Consider the following 22,944-nt stretch of genomic DNA (forward strand, 5'->3'; position numbering starts at 1 on the left):
AGACTGGGATTAACCAGGAGGAGTCTGGCATTAACCAGGAGGAGACTGTAGACTGGGATTAACTAGGTTTAACCAGGAGGAGACTGGGATTAACTAGGAGGAAACTGGAGACTGGGATTAACTAGGAGGAGACTGTAGACTGGGATTAACCAGGAAGAGACTGGAGAGATAAACTGATAAACTAACTCTACCTTGGATACACACCATAACACTGCCATAGATCGACTTGTACACACCCTGGATATACAGTACTTGTCACGCCCTGACCATAGTAAACTGTTTTTTCTCTCTGTTGGTTGGGGCGTGATAGTGTCTAGGGTGGGTTATCTAGGTGTATTACATTTCTATGGTGGCCTGATATGGTTCCCAATCAGAGGCAGCTGTTTATTGTTGTCTCTGATTGGGGGATCATATTCCCCATTGTTAGTTGTGGGATCTTGACTATGTTTAGTTGCCTGTCTGCACTAGTTTGTATAGCTTCACGTTTCCTTTGTGCTTTATTGTTTTGATGAGTTTTCATTTTATACAAAATATGTGGAACTCTACTCACGCTGCTGCGCCTTGGTCTCCCTCATACGACGATCGTGACTACTTCTATAGATCGACTTGTACACACCCTGGATATACAGTATTCTACTTCCTACTACTGAAGAGATGAGCTGCTAATCAAACACATTCCACCCTTTAAACACCATACAGACCGACTGTTTCTCAACCAGCTCTGATTATGACATTACGTATTGAACCAATAGCTTTATACCTCTAGGGATTGATTCTTGATTTCGTGTGTTTGTGTGTGGTGTGTGGTGTGTGTGTGTGTAGAGAGAGAGACAGACCAATATAAAGGACCATTAGTGAATATTAAGAATACGTGTGTATTCTCCTATACCGAAGTTTATAATACCAGACCATCAAAACATTAGAATGGGATCAAAACAGTTTTATAACATCAAATATCTATAATGTATATGTAGGAAATGGATAACCGTACATTAACTACTAACTAGACGAACAAAATGGATAACCGGACATTAACTACTAACTAGACGAACAAAATGGATAACCGTACATTAACTACTAACTAGACGAACAAAATGGATAACCGTACATTAACTACTAACTAGACGAACAAAATGGTTAACTGTACATTAACTACTAACTAGACAAACAAAATGGTTAACTGTACTTAAATTAGTAACTAGACGAACAAAATTATTAACTGTACTTAAATGAGTAACTAGACGAACAAAATGGCTAACTGTACATTAACTACTAACTAGACGAACAAAATGGTTAACTGTACTTCAACAAGCCAGAAATGGTCCAATTGTTAGCATAAGAGCACAGATAACTGCCGTTTTAAAACAAACACATTATCTTTATTTATTCTCTATAATCTAACAAGATAACAAGGCATTGAACTAATTTAACAAAAAAATCTGCTTTACTATTAATACACTGTTATTACATTTTAGAAGGAATTATTACATGTACAATTTATTATTACATTTTTGAAGCCTTCTCTGAAAGCAGAAACCCATCCAAGACACAGTGGATGTTAGTTTTAGTCCCTATCCATAACAAACACTGTTGGAGAAAAGATCATCCGAACATATGATTATCATCCTAGCACCAGATAGTACAGTCAATCAATTAAAAACAAAGAATTAAAACCACTTGTCTAGAAAATAAAATGTATTTAAATATACTCACGTGTCATCATCCTAATAACAGCACGGTCAGTCAATCAAAAACAAACAACAACATATCAAGATAATAAAATTGAATCGTTAACTTATTAAATACTTTAAAAAAAAAAAATGTTTTAAGGTTCTGCTTTGGAGGATTCCAGGTTTCTACTATTTAGTTCAAATTTTATGGAACCACCAAGACTCTTCCTAGATCTGGCCGCCCACCCGAAGGTCACTCTGACAGAGCTCCAGAGTTCCTCTGTGGAGATGGGAGAACCTTCCAGAAGAACAACCATTTCTGCAGAACTCCACTAATCAGGCCTTTATGGTATTGGGCCAAACAGAAGCCACTCCTCAGTAAAAGGCACATGACAGTCCACTTGGAGTTTGTCAAAAGACACCTAAAGGACTGGTCAGATTAAACCAAGATTGAACTATTTGGCCTGAATGCCAAGAGTCACTTCTGGAGGACACCAGACATCACTCATTACCTGGTCAACGCCATCCCTACGGTGAAGCATGGTGGTGGCAGCATCATGCTGTGGGGATGTTTTTCACCATCCCAACGGTGAAGCAAGGTGGTGGCAGCATCATGCTGTGGAGATGTTTTCAGCAGCAGGGACTGGTAGACTAGTCAGGATTGAGGGAAAGATGAACGGAGCAAAGTACAGAGAGATCCTTGATGAAAACCTGCTCCAGAGCGCTTAGGACTTCAGACTGGAGCGACGGTCTAAGGCACTGCATCTCAGTACAAGAGGCGTCACTACAGTCTCTGGTTCGATTCCTGGCTGTATCACATCCGGCCATGATTGGGAGTCCCATAGGGCGGCGCACAATTGGCCCAGCATTAACATTAATAAATGTTAATTACCCTAAGCACACAGCCAAGGCAATGCAGGAGTGGCTTCAGTACAAGTCTCTGAATGTCCTAAACAGGGCTGGGGGGGTGGACTGGGGCTAGGGGACCTAAACAGGGCTGGGGGGGTGGAGTGGGGCTAGGGGACCTAAACAGGGCTGGGGGGGTGGAGTGGGGCTAGGGGACCTAAACAGGGCTGGGGGGGTGGAGTGGGGCTAGGGGACCTAAACAGGGCTGGGGGGGTGGAGTGGGGCTAGGGGACCTAAACAGGGCTGGGGGGGTGGAGTGGGGCTAGGGGACCTAAACAGGGCTGGGGCAGGATGTTTGGGGGCAGGAACAGGGGCTGTCCAGACTCTGTCCACACTGCCAGCAGCAGTAATGGTCCTGGTGCCACGCCCGACTGTCGTTCCCCTTCTTGTAGTCCTCGCAGAAGATCAGCTGCAGACAGGACGAGGAAAGACAGAATGTGTTTAAGGGTTCTTTGTTGGGTAAAAGGGTTCTCCCTGTAACTGTAAAGGGTTATTCTACAGCCTTTATGGTTCTAGATAGCTTCTATCTTTGAGAGAACATGTATTGTGTCTACGTCCAAAATGGCACCCTACTACCTATATAGTGAACTAATTTAGACTACGCCCCATTTGGGACACAGCCACTGTGTCTGTGGTAATCTCCCCATAGAATAAGAATGGATAGAATGGGCGTCCCTCCTTCTATCTCTATGAGTCCCAGTCACCTCGTCACAGCCATGGCAGCGTGGTCTGGTCCTCTGGCAGTAGTGTCTTCCACACAGCAGCTCTCCTTCCTTCCCTCCTCCCCACCTTGCTCTCCCTCCTCCTTTCCTCTCCTCTCCTCTCGCCTCCCTCCTCTCCCCTCCCTCCTCCTCTCCTCTCGTCTCCCTCCTCTCCCCTCCCCTTTCCTTTTGCCTCCCTCCTCTCCCCTCCCTCCTCTCCTCTCCTTTCGCCTTCCTCCTCTCCCCTCTCTCCTCTATTCTCCTTTCACCTCCCTCCTCCTCTCCCTCCTCTGCTCTCACCTCGTCACAGCCTGCACAACGTGGTCTGGTCCTCTGGCAGTAGTGTCTTCCACACAGCAGCTCTCCTTCCTTCCAGAAGTATACCAGATCAACCAGGGCCTCCCCACACTCTGAACACACAAAGCAGGTGGGGTGCCACTGCTTGTCGTAGCCTGCCCCCTCTGCATAGACTACAGGACTGTCCAGGGGGGTGAGCTCCCCGCAACCACTGCAATGCTGTAGGGAATGGAGAGGGGGAGGTAGAGAGACAGAGAGAGACAGAGAAGATATAGTTGAGAGAGAGTAGAGATAGTTGAGAGAGTAGACAGAGAGAGAGAGAGTAGAGATGGTTGAGAGAGTAGACAGAGAGAGACAGAGAGAAACAGAGAGAGAGTAGAGATAGTTGAGAGAGTAGACAAAGAGCAGACAGAGAGAGAGTAGAGATAGTTGAGAGAGTAGACAAAGAGTAGACAGAGAGAGAGTAGAGATAGTTGAGAGAGTAGACAGAGAGAAACAGAGAGAGAGAGAGATGGGGAATAAGAGGGAACAGAGAGAGAGAGAAAAACAATACCATTGAGAATTTTGTGGAACAATGAAAGAACTAAATCTGAGCACCACGAAGACTCATGATCCAGATGGAGCAACTCCACCCAGTCCTAGAGAGACGTTGGGAGGCTGGCTGGGTGTAACCCACGAGCCAGTACACTGTTTTATCAACACAAAACAACATGATCATACTGCATGGGCCTCTCTCAAAGTAATCAAGTTCACATCACCATAGCAACAGCACCAAGGCCAACCGTGAACCCAAACCATGGTGCATTTCTGTTATGATAGAAGCAATCAGATGCAGATGTTTAGTCAGCCTTTGAGTCTCTCTCTCTCTCTCTCTCTCTCTCTCTCTCTCTCTCTCTCTCTCTCTCTCTCTCTCTCTCTCTCTCTCTCTCTCTCTCTCTCTCTCTCTCTCTCTCTCTCTCTCTCTCTCTCTCTCTCTCTCTCTCTCTCTCTCTCTCTCTCTCTCTCTCTCTCTCTCTCTCTCTCTCTCTCTCTCTCTCTCTCTCTCTCTCAGTTAAGTAGCATGCGAATGTATTTGTGTGTGAATTAATGAGCGTGTATAAGTTAATGAAGATGCAAATGTTTATATAACTACTCTATAGCAAAGACTTACATATTTACTCTTCTTATAGTAGTCGTCCGTTCCGTTGGTGGTGGTCGTGTTCGGGTCTGACTGGATAATGGTGGTCTTCCCAGGTCCCCCGGTCACAGCCCCGTTTTTCTGCCTTTCTCCTTTGACGACGGGCGGAGGGTTAGCGCCTCCTTCCCCAGGCAGCGCCACCTCTCCTACTCCTAGAGCTTCCTTCTTGTAGCGCTTCATGAAGACAGACATGGCCTGGAGCTGGTGGAAGGAACAAGACCAACGAAGGGAAATAAACATTCAGGCTATATTTTCTATTTAACCTTTATTTAACTAGGCAAGTCAGTTAAGAACAAATGCTTATTTACAATGACAGCCTACCAGGGAACGGTGGGTTAACTGCCTTGTTCAGGGGCAGAACGACAGATTTGTACCTTGTCAGCTCGGGGATTCGATCTTGTAACCTTACGGTTAACTAGTCCAACGCTCTAACCACTAGGCTACCTGCCCTATATGGTGTAAAGTCTAGCCACAACTATGTTTAATGGATATTATGTTTGTTACAGCTAGTGCATCTTTATACGTAGGCCTATTAATAAATAATAATAAAAAATAAAAAAAAATGAAGAACATGAATCAAAATAAGAATACTAGAAGATTTGACCTGTCGATAATGTGGACAAAATTCCAAGATGGAGACTTAAATACAAACATAAAGATGATTTATTTGGACGGCATCAACAACTAACCTGGTCCTCAGACAGGGACCCGTGGCACTGGGAGGGGTCCTGATCGTAGACAGGTAGCTGTCTCATCAGCTGCCTGCGTCGGTACATCGCTCCCTCAGTCCCTGCTACTGGACGCTTCTCCTCCGGGACCAACGCCATGTACAGCATGGCCTAAAGAGGGGGAGAGACAGGGAGAGACAGGGAGAGAGAGGGAAGGAGGGAGAGAGAGAGAGGGGGGAGAGGGAGAGGGAGAGAGAGAGAGAGAGAGGAGTTAACACAGCCCAGGAGAGAGTAAACTACATGAAACAATAAGGACTGAGGACTCAACTTTACAGCAACAACAACAGCAGCAGCACCAGACCTACTCTTGTGCAGGTCCAGATTCTTTCAGAGCACACACACACACACACACACACATGCACTGGCACACACACACACGCACGCACTGGCACACACACACGTTTCAGAGTGGTGGCCAAGCAGCCCTCACAGCGCTGGAAAATAGACCATCACTCTCTATTCTAACCTCCAGGCTTCTACTGTCAGCCCTCTGTGACCTAGCACAACCATCCCTCCTTCTCTTCTACTGTCAGCCCTCTGTGACCTAGCACATCCATCCCTCCTTCTCTTCTCCTGTCAGCCCTCTGTGACCTAGCACAACCATCCATCCTTCTCTTCTACTGTCAGCCCTCTGTGACCTAGCACATCCATCCCTCCTTCTCTTCTACTGTCAGCCCTCTGTGACCTAGCACATCCATCCCTCCTTCTCTTCTACTGTCAGCCCTCTGTGACCTAGCACAACCATCCATCCTTCTCTTCTACTGTCAGCCCTCTGTGACCTAGCACATCCATCCCTCCTTCTCTTCTACTGTCAGCCCTCTGTGACCTAGCACATCCATCCCTCCTTCTCTTCTACTGTCAGCCCTCTGTGACCTAGCACATCCATCCCTCCTTCTCTTCTACTGTCAGCCCTCTGTGACCTAGCACATCCATCCCTCCTTCTCTTCTACTGTCAGCCCTCTGTGACCTAGCACATCCATCCCTCCTTCTCTTCTCCTGTCAGCCCTCTGTGACCTAGCACAACCATCCATCCTTCTCTTCTACTGTCAGCCCTCTGTGACCTAGCACATCCATCCCTCCTTCTCTTCTACTGTCAGCCCTCTGTGACCTAGCACATCCATCCCTCCTTCTCTTCTACTGTCAGCCCTCTGTGACCTAGCACAACCATCCATCCTTCTCTTCTACTGTCAGCCCTCTGTGACCTAGCACATCCATCCCTCCTTCTCTTCTACTGTCAGCCCTCTGTGACCTAGCACATCCATCCCTCCTTCTCTTCTACTGTCAGCCCTCTGTGACCTAGCACATCCATCCCTCCTTCTCTTCTACTGTCAGCCCTCTGTGACCTAGCACATCCATCCCTCCTTCTCTTCTACTGTCAGCCCTCTGTGACCTAGCACATCCATCCCTCCTTCTCTTCTACTGTCAGCCCTCTGTGACCTAGCACATCCATCCCTCCTTCTCTTCTCCTGTCAGCCCTCTGTGACCTAGCACATCCTTATCCATTATTATTTACTTTGACCAGGGCCCATAAGGTACCATTTGACCAGGGCCCATAAGGTACCATTTGACCAGGTATTGAAGGTCATATGTGATGGTGTTGAAAGTAGTAGGTAATGGTATTGAACATTTCCCTCCCTCCCAGTCTTAGGTGATGGTGTTGAACATCTCCCTCTCTCACCAGTTTCCGTGTGAGTCCTGGCGGGGCCCAGTCATAGGTGATGGTGTTGAAGGTGGGGTCCTTCTTTGAGACGACAGGGTTAGTGATGACCATGCGGTTACGTTTGTACACCCGGATGCCCTTCACCTATTCTCAGAAATTGTCAGAGGTGTGTGTTATCTTTGATGATTTTAAATGCACTGTATCCACTTAGAATGGCAGAATAGTGTTTTTAAATGGTCTGATTAATCATATAAAAGATCACCTTGGCGGTCAAGTGGGCATATTTGGAGTCAGCCAGGAGTTGCCCAATCTTGTGGTCATCGTCTATGTCACAACTGGGGCCGTGGTCCTCCACACTGCAGCCACACACTGTGCACACTTTCCTGGTGGGAATGACAGGTATAGTAAGGTAGGGTATGGTAAAGTAAGGTTAATGTGAGGTAAGGTTAAGCTGTGGTAAGGTAAGGTTAAGCTGTGGTAAGGTAAGGTTAAGTTGTGGTATGGTAAAGCTGTGGTAAGGTAAGCTGTGGTAAGGTAAGGTTAAGCTGTAGTAGGGTAAAGCTGTGGTAAGGTAAAGCTGTGGTAAGGTAAGGTTAAGCTGTGGTAAGGTTAAGCTGTGGTAAGGTAAGGTTAAGCTGTGGTAAGGTAAGGTTAAGCTGTGGTAAGGTAAGGTTAAGCTGTGGTAAGGTAAGCTGTGGTAAGGTAAGGTTAAGCTGTGGTAAGGTAAAGCTGTGGTAAGGTAAGGTAAAGCTGTGGTAAGGTTAAGCTGTGGTAAGGTACGGTAAAGCTGTGGTAAGGTAAGGTTAAGCTGTGGTAAGGTAAGGTTAAGCTGTGGTAAGGTTAAGCTGTGGTAAGGTAATGTTAAGCTGTGGTAATGTTAAGCTGTGGTAAGGTACGGTAAAACTGTGGTAAGGTAAGGTTAAGCTGTGGTAAGGTAAAACTGTGGTAAGGTAAGATTAAGCTGTGGTAAGGTAAGCTGTGGTAAGGTTAAGCTATGGTAAGGTAAGGTTAAGCTGTGGTAAGGTTAAGCTGTGGTAAGGTCAGGTAAAGCTGTGGTAAGGTAAGCTGTGGTAAGGTTAAGCTATGGTAAGGTAAGGTTAAGCTGTGGTAAGGTTAAGCTGTGGTAAGGTCAGGTAAAGCTGTGGTAAGGTAAGCTGTGGTAAGGTAAGGTTAAGCTGTGGTAAGGTAAGGTTAAGCTGTGGTAAGGTAAAGCTGTGGTAAGGTAAAGTAAAGCTGTGGTAAGGTAAGGTTAAGCTGTGGTAAGGTACGGTAAAGCTGTGGTAATGTTAAGCTGTGGTAAGGTACGGTAAAGCTCTGGTAAGGTAAGGTTAAGCTGTGGTGAGGTAAGGTTAAGCTGTGGTAAGGTAAGGTAAAGCTGTGGTAAGGTAAGATTAAGCTCTGGTAAGGTAAGGTTAAGCTGTGGTAAGGTAAGGTAAAGCTGTGGTAAGGTAAAGCTGTGGTAAGGTACGGTAAAGCTGTGGTAAGGTAAGGTTAAGCTGTGGTAAGGTACGGTAAAACTGTGGTAAGGTAAGGTTAAGCTGTGGTAAGGTTAAGCTGTGGTAAGGTACGGTAAAGCTGTGGTAAGGTAAGGTAAAGCTGTGGTAAGGTTAAGCTGTGGTAAGGTAAGGTAAAGTTGTGGTAAGGTAAAGTTGTGGTAAGGTAAGGTTAAGCTGTGGTAAGGTTAAGCTGTGGTAAGGTACGGTAAAGCTGTGGTAAGGTAAGGTTAAGCTGTGGTAAAGTAAGGTAAAGTTGTGGTAAAGTAAGGTAAAGTTGTGGTAAGGTAAGCTGTGGTAAGGTAAGGTTAAGCTGTAGTAGGGTAAAGCTGTGGTAAGGTAAAGCTGTGGTAAGGTAAGGTTAAGCTGTGGTAAGGTTAAGCTGTGGTAAGGTAAGGTTAAGCTGTGGTAAGGTAAGGTTAAGCTGTGGTAAGGTAAGGTTAAGCTGTGGTAAGGTAAGGTTAAGCTGTGGTAAGGTAAGCTGTGGTAAGGTAAGGTTAAGCTGTGGTAAGGTAAAGCTGTGGTAAGGTAAGGTAAAGCTGTGGTAAGGTTAAGCTGTGGTAAGGTACGGTAAAGCTGTGGTAAGGTAAGGTTAAGCTGTGGTAAGGTAAGGTTAGGCTGTGGTAAGGTTAAGCTGTGGTAAGGTAAAGCTGTGGTAAGGTAAAGTAAAGCTGTGGTAAGGTAAGGTTAAGCTGTGGTAAGGTACGGTAAAGCTGTGGTAAGGTAAGGTTAAGCTGTGGTGAGGTAAGGTTAAGCTGTGGTAAGGTAAGGTAAAGCTGTGGTAAGGTAAGATTAAGCTCTGGTAAGGTAAGGTTAAGCTGTGGTAAGGTAAGGTAAAGCTGTGGTAAGGTAAAGCTGTGGTAAGGTACGGTAAAGCTGTGGTAAGGTAAGGTTAAGCTGTGGTAAGGTACGGTAAAACTGTGGTAAGGTAAGGTTAAGCTGTGGTAAGGTTAAGCTGTGGTAAGGTACGGTAAAGCTGTGGTAAGGTAAGGTAAAGCTGTGGTAAGGTAATGTAAAGCTGTGGTAAGGTAAGGTAAAGTTGTGGTAAGGTAAAGTTGTGGTAAGGTAAGGTTAAGCTGTGGTAAGGTTAAGCTGTGGTAAGGTACGGTAAAGCTGTGGTAAGGTAAGGTTAAGCTGTGGTAAAGTAAGGTAAAGTTGTGGTAAAGTAAGGTAAAGTTGTGGTAAGGTAAGCTGTGGTAAGGTAAGGTTAAGCTGTAGTAGGGTAAAGCTGTGGTAAGGTAAAGCTGTGGTAAGGTAAGGTTAAGCTGTGGTAAGGTTAAGCTGTGGTAAGGTAAGGTTAAGCTGTGGTAAGGTAAGGTTAAGCTGTGGTAAGGTAAGGTTAAGCTGTGGTAAGGTAAGGTTAAGCTGTGGTAAGGTAAGCTGTGGTAAGGTAAGGTTAAGCTGTGGTAAGGTAAAGCTGTGGTAAGGTAAGGTAAAGCTGTGGTAAGGTTAAGCTGTGGTAAGGTACGGTAAAGCTGTGGTAAGGTAAGGTTAAGCTGTGGTAAGGTAAGGTTAAGCTGTGGTAAGGTTAAGCTGTGGTAAGGTAATGTTAAGCTGTGGTAATGTTAAGCTGTGGTAAGGTACGGTAAAACTGTGGTAAGGCAAGGTTAAGCTGTGGTAAGGTAAAACTGTGGTAAGGTAAGGTTAAGCTGTGGTAAGGTAAGCTGTGGTAAGGTTAAGCTATGGTAAGGTAAGGTTAAGCTGTGGTAAGGTTAAGCTGTGGTAAGGTCAGGTAAAGCTGTGGTAAGGTAAGCTGTGGTAAGGTTAAGCTATGGTAAGGTAAGGTTAAGCTGTGGTAAGGTTAAGCTGTGGTAAGGTCAGGTAAAGCTGTGGTAAGGTAAGCTGTGGTAAGGTAAGGTTAAGCTGTGGTAAGGTAAGGTTAAGCTGTGGTAAGGTAAAGCTGTGGTAAGGTAAAGTAAAGCTGTGGTAAGGTAAGGTTAAGCTGTGGTAAGGTACGGTAAAGCTGTGGTAATGTTAAGCTGTGGTAAGGTACGGTAAAACTGTGGTAAGGTAAGGTTAAGCTGTGGTAAGGTTAAGCTATGGTAAGGTACGGTAAAGCTCTGGTAAGGTAAGGTTAAGCTGTGGTAAGGTAAGGTTAAGCTGTGGTAAGGTAAGATTAAGCTCTGGTAAGGTAAGGTTAAGCTGTGGTAAGGTAAGGTAAAGCTGTGGTAAGGTACGGTAAAGCTGTGGTAAGGTAAGGTTAAGCTGTGGTAAGGTAAGGTTAAGCTGTGGTAAGGTACGGTAAAACTGTGGTAAGGTAAAGTTAAGCTGTGGTAAGGTTAAGCTGTGGTAAGGTACGGTAAAGCTGTGGTAAGGTAAGGTAAAGCTGTGGTAAGGTAATGTAAAGCTGTGGTAAGGTAAGGTAAAGTTGTGGTAAGGTAAAGTTGTGGTAAGGTAAGGTTAAGCTGTGGTAAGGTTAAGCTGTGGTAAGGTACGGTAAAGCTGGGTAAGGTAAGGTTAAGCTGTGGTAAAGTAAGGTAAAGTTGTGGTAAAGTAAGGTAAAGTTGTGGTAAGGTAAGGTAAAGTTGTGGTAAGGTAAGGTAAAGTTGTGGTAAGGTAAAGTTATGCTGTGGTAAGGTAAGGTTAAGCTGTGGTAAGGTAAGGTTAAGTTGTGGTAAGGTACGGTAAAGCTCTGGTAAGGTAAGGTTAAGCTGTGGTAAGGTAAGGTTAATCTGTGGTAAGGTTAAGGTAAAGCTAAGGTAAGGTAAGGTTAAGCTGTGGTAAGGTACGGTAAAGCTGTGGTAAGGTAAGGTTAAGCTGTGGTAAGGTATGGTAAAGCTGTGGTAAGGTAAGGTTAAGCTGTGGTAAGGTAAGGTTAAGCTGTGGTAAGGTAAGGTTAAGCTGTGGTAAGGTAAGGTTAAGTTGTGGTATGGTAAAGCTGTGGTAAGGTAAGCTGTGGTAAGGTAAGGTTAAGCTGTAGTAGGGTAAAGCTGTGGTAAGGTAAAGCTGTGGTAAGGTAAGGTTAAGCTGTGGTAAGGTAAGGTTAAGCTGTGGTAAGGTAAGGTTAAGCTGTGGTAAGGTAAGGTTAAGCTGTGGTAAGGTAAGGTTAAGCTGTGGTAAGGTAAGGTTAAGCTGTGGTAAGGTAAGCTGTGGTAAGGTAAGGTTAAGCTGTGGTAAGGTAAAGCTGTGGTAAGGTAAGGTAAAGCTGTGGTAAGGTTAAGCTGTGGTAAGGTAAGGTTAAGCTGTGGTAAGGTAAGGTTAAGCTATGGTAAGGTTAAGCTATGGTAAGGTCAGGTAAAGCTGTGGTAAGGTAAGCTGTGGTAAGGTTAAGCTATGGTAAGGTAAGGTTAAGCTGTGGTAAGGTTAAGCTGTGGTAAGGTCAGGTAAAGCTTTGGTAAGGTAAGGTTAAGCTGTGGTAAGGTAAAGCTGTGGTAAGGTAAAGTAAAGCTGTGGTAAAGTAAGGTAAGCTGTGGTAAGGTAAGGTTAAGCTGTGGTAAGGTTAAGGTCACCCTCTAGGTCACAGCTAGAACCATGCTCCTCCACACTGCAGCCCCACTGGGTGCATGCCTTCCTGATTTCTGTGTTATTCTACATCTAAATGTTGTCTGTATATTCTGTTTATCGTCATTAAAAAAACCTTCCTTAATATTCCGAGGTGTGTGTGTTTTTTTTATATCGTTAGGTTTAAATGACCTCCAGGAATGTGGGATGAATCCAGAGCAGATCCCTTTGCATGACAGACACACCGCACCCCTCACCACTGGAACCACTGGCTGCTGCCTCACACACATCTGGAAATAGAGGGGCAGGAAGGGGAATGAAAGGAAAGGGAGGGAAGAAAAGGAAAGGGAGGGAAGAAAAGGAAAGGGAGGGAAGAAAAGGAAAGGGAGGGAAAGGGACAATGATTAGACAAGGAACACAGAGAGGTAAACACTCAACGGACACAGACCTGAGCATCAGAGCCCAAATCCTAAACACACTATACTGTATAGTACCAAGGCTCTACACTGAATAACACCAAGGCTCTATACTGTATAATACCAAGGCTCTATACTGTATAATACCAAGGCTCTACACTGTATAATACCAAGGCTCTACAATCAAGTTTATTTTATATAGCCCTTCGTACATCAGCTAATATCTCGAAGTGCTGTACAGAAACCCAGCCTAAAACCCCAAACAGCAAGCAATGCAGGTGTAGAAACACGGTGGCTAGGAAAAACTCCCTAGAAAGACCAAAACCTAGGAAGAAACCTAGAGAGGAACCAGGCTATGAGGGGTGGCCAGTCCTCTTCTGGCTGTGCCGGGTGGAGATTATAACAGAACTATGCCAAGATGTTCAAAATGTTCATAAGTGACGAGCATGGTCAAATAATAATCATGAATAATTTTCAGTGGGCTTTTCATAGCCGATCATTAAGAGTTGAAAACAGCAGGTCTGGGACAGGTGGCGGTTCCATAACCGCAGGCAGAACAGTTGAAACTGGAATAGCAGCAAGGCCAGGTGGACTGGGGACAGCAAGGAGTCATCATGCCCGGTAGTCCCGACGTATGGTCCTAGGGCTCAGGTCCTCAGGTCCTCCTACACTGTATAATACCAAGGCTCTACACTCTATAATACCAAGGCTCTACACTGTATAATACCAAGGCTCTACACTGTATAATACCAAGGCTCTATACTGTATAGTACCAAGGCTCTACACTGTATAATACCAAGGCTCTATACTGTATAATACCAAGGCTCTACACTGTATAGTACCAAGGCTCTACACTGTATAGTACCAAGGCTCTACACTGTATAATACCAAGGCTCTACACTGTATAATACCAAGGCTCTATACTGTATAGTACCAAGGCTCTACACTGTATAGTACCAAGGCTCTACACTGTATAGTACCAAGGCTCTACACTGTATAATACCAAGGCTCTACACTGTATAGTACCAAGGCTCTACACTGTATAATACCAAGGCTCTACACTGTATAATACCAAGGCTCTACACTGTATAATACCAAGGCTCTACACTGTATAACACCAAGGCTCTACACTGTATAATACCAAGGCTCTACACTGTATAATACCAAGGCTCTACACTGTATAATACCAAGGCTCTATACTGTATAACACCAAGGCTCTACACTGTATAATACCAAGGCTCTATACTGTATAACACCAAGGCTCTATACTGTATAACACCAAGGCTCTACACTGTATAATACCAAGGCTCTACACTGTATAATACCAAGGCTCTACACTGTATAATACCAAGGCTCTACACTGTATAACACCAAGGCTCTACACTGTATAGTACCAAGGCTCTACACTGTATAATAACAAGGCTCTATACTCTCTACACTGTATAATACCAAGGCTCTACACTGTATAATACCAAGGCTCTATACTCTCTACACTGTATAATACCAAGGCTCTACACTGTATAATACCAAGGCTCTACACTGTATAATGCCAAGGCTCTACACTGTATAATACCAAGGCTCTACACTGTATAATACCAAGGCTCTACACTGTATAACACCAAGGCTCTACACTGTATAGTACCAAGGCTCTACACTGTATAACACCAAGGCTCTACACTGTATAATACCAAGGCTCTATACTGTATAACACCAAGGCTCTACACTGTATAGTACCAAGGCTCTACACTGTATAACACCAAGGCTCTACACTGTATAACACCAAGGCTCTACACTGTATAATACCAAGGCTCTACACTGTATAATACCAAGGCTCTACACTGTATAATGCCAAGGCTCTACACTGTATAATACCAAGGCTCTACACTGTATAATACCAAGGCTCTACACTGTATAATACCAAGGCTCTACACTGTATAGTACCAAGGCTCTACACTGTATAATACCAAGGCTCTACACTGTATAGTACCAAGGCTCTACACTGGATAATACCAAGGCTCTACACTGTATAATACCAAGGCTCTACACTGTATAATGCCAAGTCTCTACACTGTATAATGCCAAGTCTCTACACTGTATAATGCCAAGGCTCTACACTGTATAATACCAAGGCTCTACACTGTATAATACCAAGGCTCTACACTGTATAATACCAAGGCTCTACACTGGATAATACCAAGGCTCTACACTGTATAATGCCAAGGCTCTACACTGTATAATACCAAGGCTCTATACTCTCTACACTGTATAATACCAAGGCTCTACACTGTATAATACCAAGGCTCTACACTGTATAATACCAAGGCTCTACACCAAGGCTCTTCACAGACCCCTTTTGTCAAATAATGTTTTCCTCCTCCACAGGAAAAGGAATGTGACGGCCCATTCAGATCCTGTGATGATGCAGGACTGATTCTCTCCTGTGACCAAAGGGGTCACATTACGATGCCACATCTGTAGATAGATGCACTAGCACAACTGTAAAAGAAAAAAAAAACTAAAACAATGACAAACAGACAACATTTCAAACCCATGTAACTAGACACAGTGACACACAAACCCTGCCTCAAGACACAGACAGTGACACACAAATACAGGTGCGCAGGACAGGTAGCGTAGAGTTACATCACTGATTACAGATACACTGCGATGGAACTTTCCCATGAGAAGAATGATGTCATTGCTAAAAAAATCTATTCATGACTACTCACTGTTGAGACAATAAAATCTAACAGACTAAACCGAACAGATTACATCTTCAAATAAATCTAACAGATTAAATCTAACAGATTACATCTTCAAATAAATCTAACAGATTAAATCTAACAGATTACATCTTCAAATAAATCTAACAGATTAAATCTAACAGATTACATCTTCAAATAAATCTAACAGATTAAACCTAACAGATTACATCTTCAAATAAATCTAACAGATTACATCTTCAAATAAATCTAAAAGATTACATCTTCAAATAAATCTAACAGTAACCTGAAACCACTGAGAAGAAAAACTGTCAAAAACTGTGTGTCCTGTGTTATACTCCTGCAGCGTGTGTGCGTGTGCGTGTGCGTGTGCGTGTGCGTGTGCGTGTGTGTGTGTGGTCTCTGACTCTCAGCCAAGAGTCATAACAACCTCATGAATGAAGGGCTCAGAAAGATCACACTGTAACAAATTGGTGTCTTAAAGATGTTTATTTTAACTTGAGGCCAGAGCCAAGGTTCTCTCTCTATATTAGAGAAAGCCTGAGGGGGCGGGGGGGGTTCCTAGTCTGACAGAAAATACAATGGCCTGTATTCACAAAGCCTGTAGTCACAAAGCTGTTATTCACAAAGCTGTTATTCACAAAGCCGGTATTCACAAAGCCTGTATTCACAAAGCCGGTATCCACAAAGCCGGTATCCACAAAGCCGGTATCCGCACAAAGCCGGTATCCGCACAAAGCCGGTATCCGCACAAAGCCGGTATCCGCACAAAGCCGGTATCCGCACAAAGCCGGTATCCGCACAAAGCCGGTATCCACAAAGCCGGTATCCACAAAGCCGGTATCCGCACAAAGCCGGTATCCGCACAAAGCCGGTATCCGCACAAAGCCGGTATCCGCACAAAGCCGGTATCCACAAAGCCGGTATCCACAAAGCCGGTATCCGCACAAAGCCGGTATCCGCACAAAGCCGGTATCCGCACAAAGCCGGTATCCGCACAAAGCCGGTATCCGCACAAAGCCGGTATCCACACAAAGCCGGTATCCACAAAGCCGGTATCCACAAAGCCGGTATCCACAAAGCCTAATTTGATTGATGTAAAAAGCCTAATTACATTTAATTGATGTAATAAAGCCCTTTGGAATCACCAATTGTCACAAAGTGCTTATACAGATACCCTAATGGAATCCTATTCCCTATTACTGTATAGCGCACTACCAGAGCCCTATGGCAACAGCCCTATGGGTACAGCCCTATGGGTACAGTCCTATGGGTACAGTCCTATGGTTACAGCCCTATGGGTACAACCCTATGGCAACAGTCCTATGGCAACAGTCCTATGGGTACATCCCTATGGGTACAGCCCTATGGGTACAACCATATGGGTACAGCCCTATGGGTACAGCCCTATGGGTACAGTCCTATGGGTACAGCCCTATGGGTACACCCCTATGGGAACAGCCCTATGGGAACAGCCCTACGGGTACAGCCCTATGGGTACAGCCCTACTGGTACAGCCCTATGGGAACAGCCCTATGGGTACAGCCCTATGGGTACAGCCCTATGGGTACAGCCCTACGGGTACAGCCCTATCAAATCAAATCGCATTTGTCACATACACATGGTTAGCAGATGTTAATGCGAGTGTAGAGAAATGCTTGTGCTTCTAGTTCCGACAATGCAGTAATAACAACAAGTAATCTAACCTAACAATTCCACAACTACTACCTTATACACACACGTGTAAAGGAATAAAGAATATGTACATAAAGATATATGAATGAGTGATGGTACAGAACGGCATAGGCAAGATGCAGTAGATGGTATAGAGTACAGTATATACATATGAGATGAGTAATGTAGGGTATGTAAACATAAAGTGGCATAGTTTAAAGTGGCTAGTGATACATGTATTACATAAAGATGGCAAGATGCAGTAGATGATATAGAGTACAGTATATACATATACATATGAGATGAGATGAGTAATGTAGGGTATGTAAACATTATATTAAGTGGCATTGTTTAAAGTGGCTAGTGATACATTTTTACATAATTTCCATCAATTCCCATTATTAAAGTGGCTGGAGTTGAGTCAGTATGTTGGCAGCGGCCGCTAAATGTTAGTGGTGGCTGTTTAAAACAGTCTGATGGCCTTGAGATAGAAGCTGTTTTTCAGTCTCTCGGTCCCTGCTTTGATGCACCTGTACTGACCTCGCCTTCTGGATGATAGCGGGGTGAACAGGCAGTGGCTTGGGTGGTTGTTGTCCTTGATGATCTTTATGGCCTTCCTGTGACATCGGGTGGTGTAGGTGTCCTGGAGGGCAGGTAGTTTGCCCCCGGTGATGCGTTGTGCAGACCTCACTACCCTCTGGAGAGCCTTACGGTTGTGGGCGGAGCAGTTGCCGTACCAGGCGGTGATACAGCCCGACAGGATGCTCTCGATTGTGCATCTGTAGAAGTTTGTGAGTGCTTTTGGTGACAAGCCGAATTTCTTCAGCCTCCTGAGGTTGAAGAGGCGCTGCTGCGCCTTTTTCACAAAGCTGTCTGTGTGGGTGGACCAATTCAGTTTGTCCATGATGTGTACGCCGAGGAACTTAAAACTTACTACCCTCTCCACTACTGTCCCGTCGATGTGGATAGGGGGCTGCTCCCTCTGCTGTTTTCTGAAGTCCACAATCATCTCCTTTGTTTTGTTGACGTTGAGTGTGAGGTTATTTTCCTGACACCACACTCCGAGTGACCTCACCTCCTCCCTGTAGGCCGTCTCGTCGTTGTTGGTAATCAAGCCTACCACTGTAGTGTCGTCCGCAAACTTGATGATTGAGTTGGAGGCGTGCATGGCCACGCAGTTGTGGGTGAACAGAATGCACCCTTGTGGGGCCCCAGTGTTGAGGATCAGCGGGGTGGAGATGTTGTTACCTACCCTCACCACCGGGTGGCGGCCCGTCAGGAAGTCCAAGACCCAGTTGCACAGGGCGGGGTCGAGACCCAGGGTCTCGAGCTTGATGACGAGTTTGGAGGGTACTATGGTGTTAAATGCTGAGCTGTAGTCGATGAACAGCATTCTTACATAGGTATTCCTCTTGTCCAGATGGGTTAGGGCAGTGTGCAGTGTGGTTGCGATTGCGTCGTCTGTGGACCTATTGGGTCGGTAAGCAAATTGGAGTGGGTCTAGGGTGTCAGGTAGGGTGGAGGTGATATGGTCCTTGACTAGTCTCTCAAAGCACTTCATGATGACAGAAGTGAGTGCTACGGGGCAGTAGTCGTTTAGCTCAGTTACCTTAGCTTTCTTGGGAACAGGAACAATGGTGGCCCTCTTGAAGCATGTGGGAACAGCAGACTGGGATAAGGATTGATTGAATATGACCGTAAACACACCAGCCAGCTGGTCTGCGCATGCTCTGAGGACGCGGCTGGGAATGCCGCCTGGTCCTGCAGCCTTGCGAGGGTTAACACGTTTAAATGTTTTACTCACCTCGGCTGCAGTGAAGGAGAGCCCGCAGGTTTTGGGTACAGCCCTATGGGCACAGCCCTATGGGTCCTGGTCAAAATTAGTTCACCATGAAGGGAATCGGCTGCCGTTTGAGTTGCAGTAGTAATGTGTGTGTGAACAGCGATGGGAGAGCTCTGATAACCGCTGGCCCGGGGAAGGTAGAAGTATGTTTCACGTGAGCGTTAGCAACGCAGGCAGGGTGAGGCAGCCACTTCGGATTGGCAGACTGCCTGACGTCTGTTACGCACTAATGGCACCTCTAAAGTCAACAAGAATCTGAACGAGCATGATGTTCACACACACACACACAGACACAAAGTATTCAGACCCCTTGATTTTTTCCACATTTTGTTACGTTACAGCCTTATTCTAAAATCAATTAAATAGTTCCCCCCCCCCCCCCCGCATCAATCTACACAACATACCCAATAATGACAAAGCGAAAACAGATTTTTAGAATTGTTCGCAAATTTATTACAAAAAAAATATATATATATCACATTTACGTAAGTCAAGGGGTCTGAGAACTTTCTGAGTGCACTGTATCTCCTAAACTCCACAAAAGGTAAGGGTTAACATTTATTAAAGACCACACTTCCTCTGCCTCGGTGTTCCAGACCACACTTCCACTGCCTCGGTGTTTCAGACCACACTTCCACCGCCTCGGTGTTCCAGACCACACTTCCACCGCCTCGGTGTTCCAGACCACACTTCCACCGCCTCGGTGTTCCAGACCACACTTCCACTGCCTCAGTGTTCCAGACCACACTTCCACCGCCTCGGTGTTCCAGACCACACTTCCACCGCCTCGGTGTTCCAGACCACACTTCCACTGCCTCAGTGTTCCAGACCACACTTCCTCTGCCTCGGTGTTCCAGACCACACTTCCTCCGCCTCGGTGTTCCAGACCACACTTCCACCGCCTCGGTGTTCCAGACCACACTTCCACCGCCTCGGTGTTCCAGACCACACTTCCTCTGCCTCGGTGTTCCAGACCACACTTCCTCCGCCTCGGTGTTCCAGACCACACTTCCTCTGCCTCGGTGTTCCAGACCACACTTCCACCGCCTCGGTGTTCCAGACCACACTTCCTCTGCCTCGGTGTTCCAGACCACACTTCCTCCGCCTCGGTGTTCCAGACCACACTTCCACCGCCTCGGTGTTCCAGACCACACTTCCACCGCCTCGGTGTTCCAGACCACACTTCCTCTGCCTCGGTGTTCCAGACCACACTTCCTCCGCCTCGGTGTTCCAGACCACACTTCCTCTGCCTCGGTGTTCCAGACCACACTTCCACCGCCTCGGTGTTCCAGACCACACTTCCTCTGCCTCGGTGTTCCAGACCACACTTCCACCGCCTCGGTGTTCCAGACCACACTTCCACCGCCTCGGTGTTCCAGACCACACTTCCACTGCCTCAGTGTTCCAGAAAAACAAACCATTTCACAGATAGTGTGCTCGGAGAGAAACACGTGCAACCAATAAATGTGTTTCTAATTATGATCTCTTATTATAATGATTATGTTACTACAAAAGAAGTGTGCTATTGTATTCTATTAATCTACAATCCTCAGTATAGTCGATTGGATGTGTCAACGTGAAGAGAGTGAAGTGGTTGTTGACCTGACCCTCTTCAGTTTAGATGGCATTACACACACACTTCAGTTTTCCACTCAGCACACGATTTGTCTTTTCTCTACACCCTAATGTGGTTGCAATGAAAGACCGTTTTCTTTTAAATGTTTCCATGGCAACTCTATTTATGGCTAAATATGTAGCAAGCATATCTCATATCTCAAATAGCAAGTTGATTGACTGGGTCATTGTTGCTCTATAAAATCACACTTCTTAAATGATATGAATGTGTTCCTGTTTTGAGAGAACCTGCCGTTTTACCTGTTACCAGAGTCTTGTGTGTGTGTGTGTGTGTGTGTGTGCACCCGTTTCATAACAATAGTAAACAAACTAAAAATTCACATTTTGCCGGTCCTCACTTGTTAAAAGGCTATTTTAGTTTAAGGAGTTAGGGTTAGAATTAAGGTTAGAGTTAGGTTAAGGGGTTAGGGAAAATCTGATTTTGAATGGGAATCAATTGTCGGTCCCCAAAAAGTCCTCAAGTATAGGGAGACAAACAGTCCCTCTTGGAATTCAGACCTCCTGACTTTTTCAAAATATTTTGTTACAAATGGATTAAAATAAAATGTAAAAATCCTCAGCAATCTACACACAATATCCCATAATGGCAGAGCAAAAACAGGATTTGAGATTTTTTTTCTTTTTTTCTAATTAAAAAATAAATAAAACAGATTCAGGCCCTCATTCAGACCCTTTGAGATGAGACTAAATGTGGAACAAATCAAGGGGTGTGAATACTATCCGATAAACACTACGCGTGTTAGTGTTCATAGTGTTATGAAACGTTTTTAATAAAGGTAATAAATGTGTCAATCCTCAAAATAACAAGATTGACAGATTACTGTGGGAGTACAAGTACTGGGTTGGGGCCTGTCCAGTTGGATTGATGTGTTCTGTCTTGGTCTCTCTGGTGTGACAGGAAGAATAGCTGTGGCATAGCACACAGACAGACACACAGACAGAGACAGCCAAGAGAGAGAGAGACAGATAGAGAGAGAAACAGGGAGAGAGACAGAGAGAAACAGGGAGAGAGAGAGAGAAACAGGGAGAGAGACAGAGAGAGAGAGGGAGAAACAGGGAGAGAGACAGGGAGAGAGAGAGAGAGAAACAGGGAGAGAGACAGGGAGAGAGAGAGAGAAACAGGGAGAGAGACAGGGAGAGAGAGAGAGTGAAACAGGGAGAGAGACAGGGAGAGAGAGAGTGAAACAGGGAGAGAGAGAGAGAAACAGGGAGAGAGACAGAGAGAGGGAGAAACAGGGAGAGAGAGAGAGAAACAGGGAGAGAGACAGAGAGAGAGAGAGAGCGAAACAGGGAGAGAGCGAAACAGGGAGAGAGAGAAACAGGGAGAGAGAAACGGAGAGAGAGAGAGAGAAACAGACTAGGTATCAGTCCCTTATGGCACCCTATTCCCTTTATAGTGCACTACTTTTGACCAGAAGCCATAGGGCTCTGGTTAAAAGTAGTGCACTACATAGGGTTTAGAGGTATCATTAGGGAGGTAACCTACAATACACAGGGAGGGAGAGTATTATTGGCTGTGATCCTCTGCAGCACAACAACGGGTAAATTCAGGATAAACCATAAGGGGACGGTCAAACTATTTCAGAGATGATTTTGAAAAGGTTGCGGCTTAGTATTGGTATTTATTTCCATGATCTGTTCTCCATCTCTGTAGAATCTCACCATGGGACAGGTGATTGTTGAAGAGCCATTTTCAATATCAAACTAACGTGTAATCTTTTCTACACGTTAAAATGTCTTTCACTTTCTTTCAGTGGTTCTTCCAGTAAGAGATATTTAAAAAGGCGCAGTATGTAGCTTCGTGGGCGACCCCTGAATAAATTAACATAGAAATTTGAGTTATAGATCCGTTATTCTCATTGGAAGAGGTAGATCTGTTCTATGTGCTCTACTTCTACGATTCTCGTCCTTAAAACACTGTTTTTTTGTTTGTTTTTAGGTGTTACTGGTCAGTCTAATTTAGCCTGTGCACCGGTATGCATTCTAATGAGAAAACCTTTCATCCCCAAACACACACAGCTGAGAGGGTTAACACGTTACACTGAAACAGAGTACGGCAGTAGCAAACATGACAGGAAATACTGAAGCTCATACATTCATTCATTCATTTTCTGCCGATTGCTACTATTTTTGTTACAGTTGTTTTGGTTAAAAAATGTTTAAAAAAATAAATAAGTTAAATCCACTCCAAATCTGAGACACGCAAAAACGTATTTACAAGTGTGTTTCACTCACCTTCTCTATTCCAGAGGTCAAATCCATAGTGCTCAAGTTGAAGGGCTGAGAGACAGTTTCAAAGTGAGAGGTATTAGTTAGCTCTCTCCTTTTCAGAGGACTGTGGACTTTCTGCTCCACATGAGTCTGACAGACAGTTTAAATGACTGGCTGGAGGGATTCCCTGGAACACTCATGCCAACCAATCACAGCAAAGAAAAAATAAGAAAAAAGAAATCCCACAACCAATAGAATTTAAGTGGTATTTTCCTTTTTCTCCTCCTTCCACTTCGTTCTCTCTCTCTCTCTCTTTCCTACAAATTGTGAACACCCATCCTCTGGAACAGAGAGAGACATGACGTCACC

The 22,944-nt window shown here is 45.0% G+C and overlaps 1 protein-coding gene across 1 annotated transcript; it reads right to left on the bottom strand.

Moving 5' to 3' along the window:
- Positions 1 to 2,792: 2,792 nt before the first annotated feature.
- LOC129815778 (LIM and cysteine-rich domains protein 1-like) lies at positions 2,793 to 22,706 on the bottom strand. Its single transcript, XM_055869892.1, has 8 exons — positions 22,600 to 22,706; positions 12,266 to 12,363; positions 7,402 to 7,522; positions 7,158 to 7,283; positions 5,441 to 5,590; positions 4,725 to 4,952; positions 3,578 to 3,793; positions 2,793 to 2,985 (listed from the first exon to the last, which is right to left on the bottom strand). Exons 1-8 carry the CDS (start codon positions 22,624 to 22,626, stop codon positions 2,848 to 2,850), a joined length of 1,104 nt encoding a protein of 367 aa, XP_055725867.1. The 5' UTR covers positions 22,627 to 22,706; the 3' UTR covers positions 2,793 to 2,847.
- Positions 22,707 to 22,944: the final 238 nt, after the last annotated feature.

The sequence above is a fragment of the Salvelinus fontinalis genome, chromosome 18 (assembly GCF_029448725.1).
Source record: "Salvelinus fontinalis isolate EN_2023a chromosome 18, ASM2944872v1, whole genome shotgun sequence".
Classification (NCBI taxonomy): Eukaryota; Metazoa; Chordata; class Actinopteri; order Salmoniformes; family Salmonidae; genus Salvelinus; species Salvelinus fontinalis.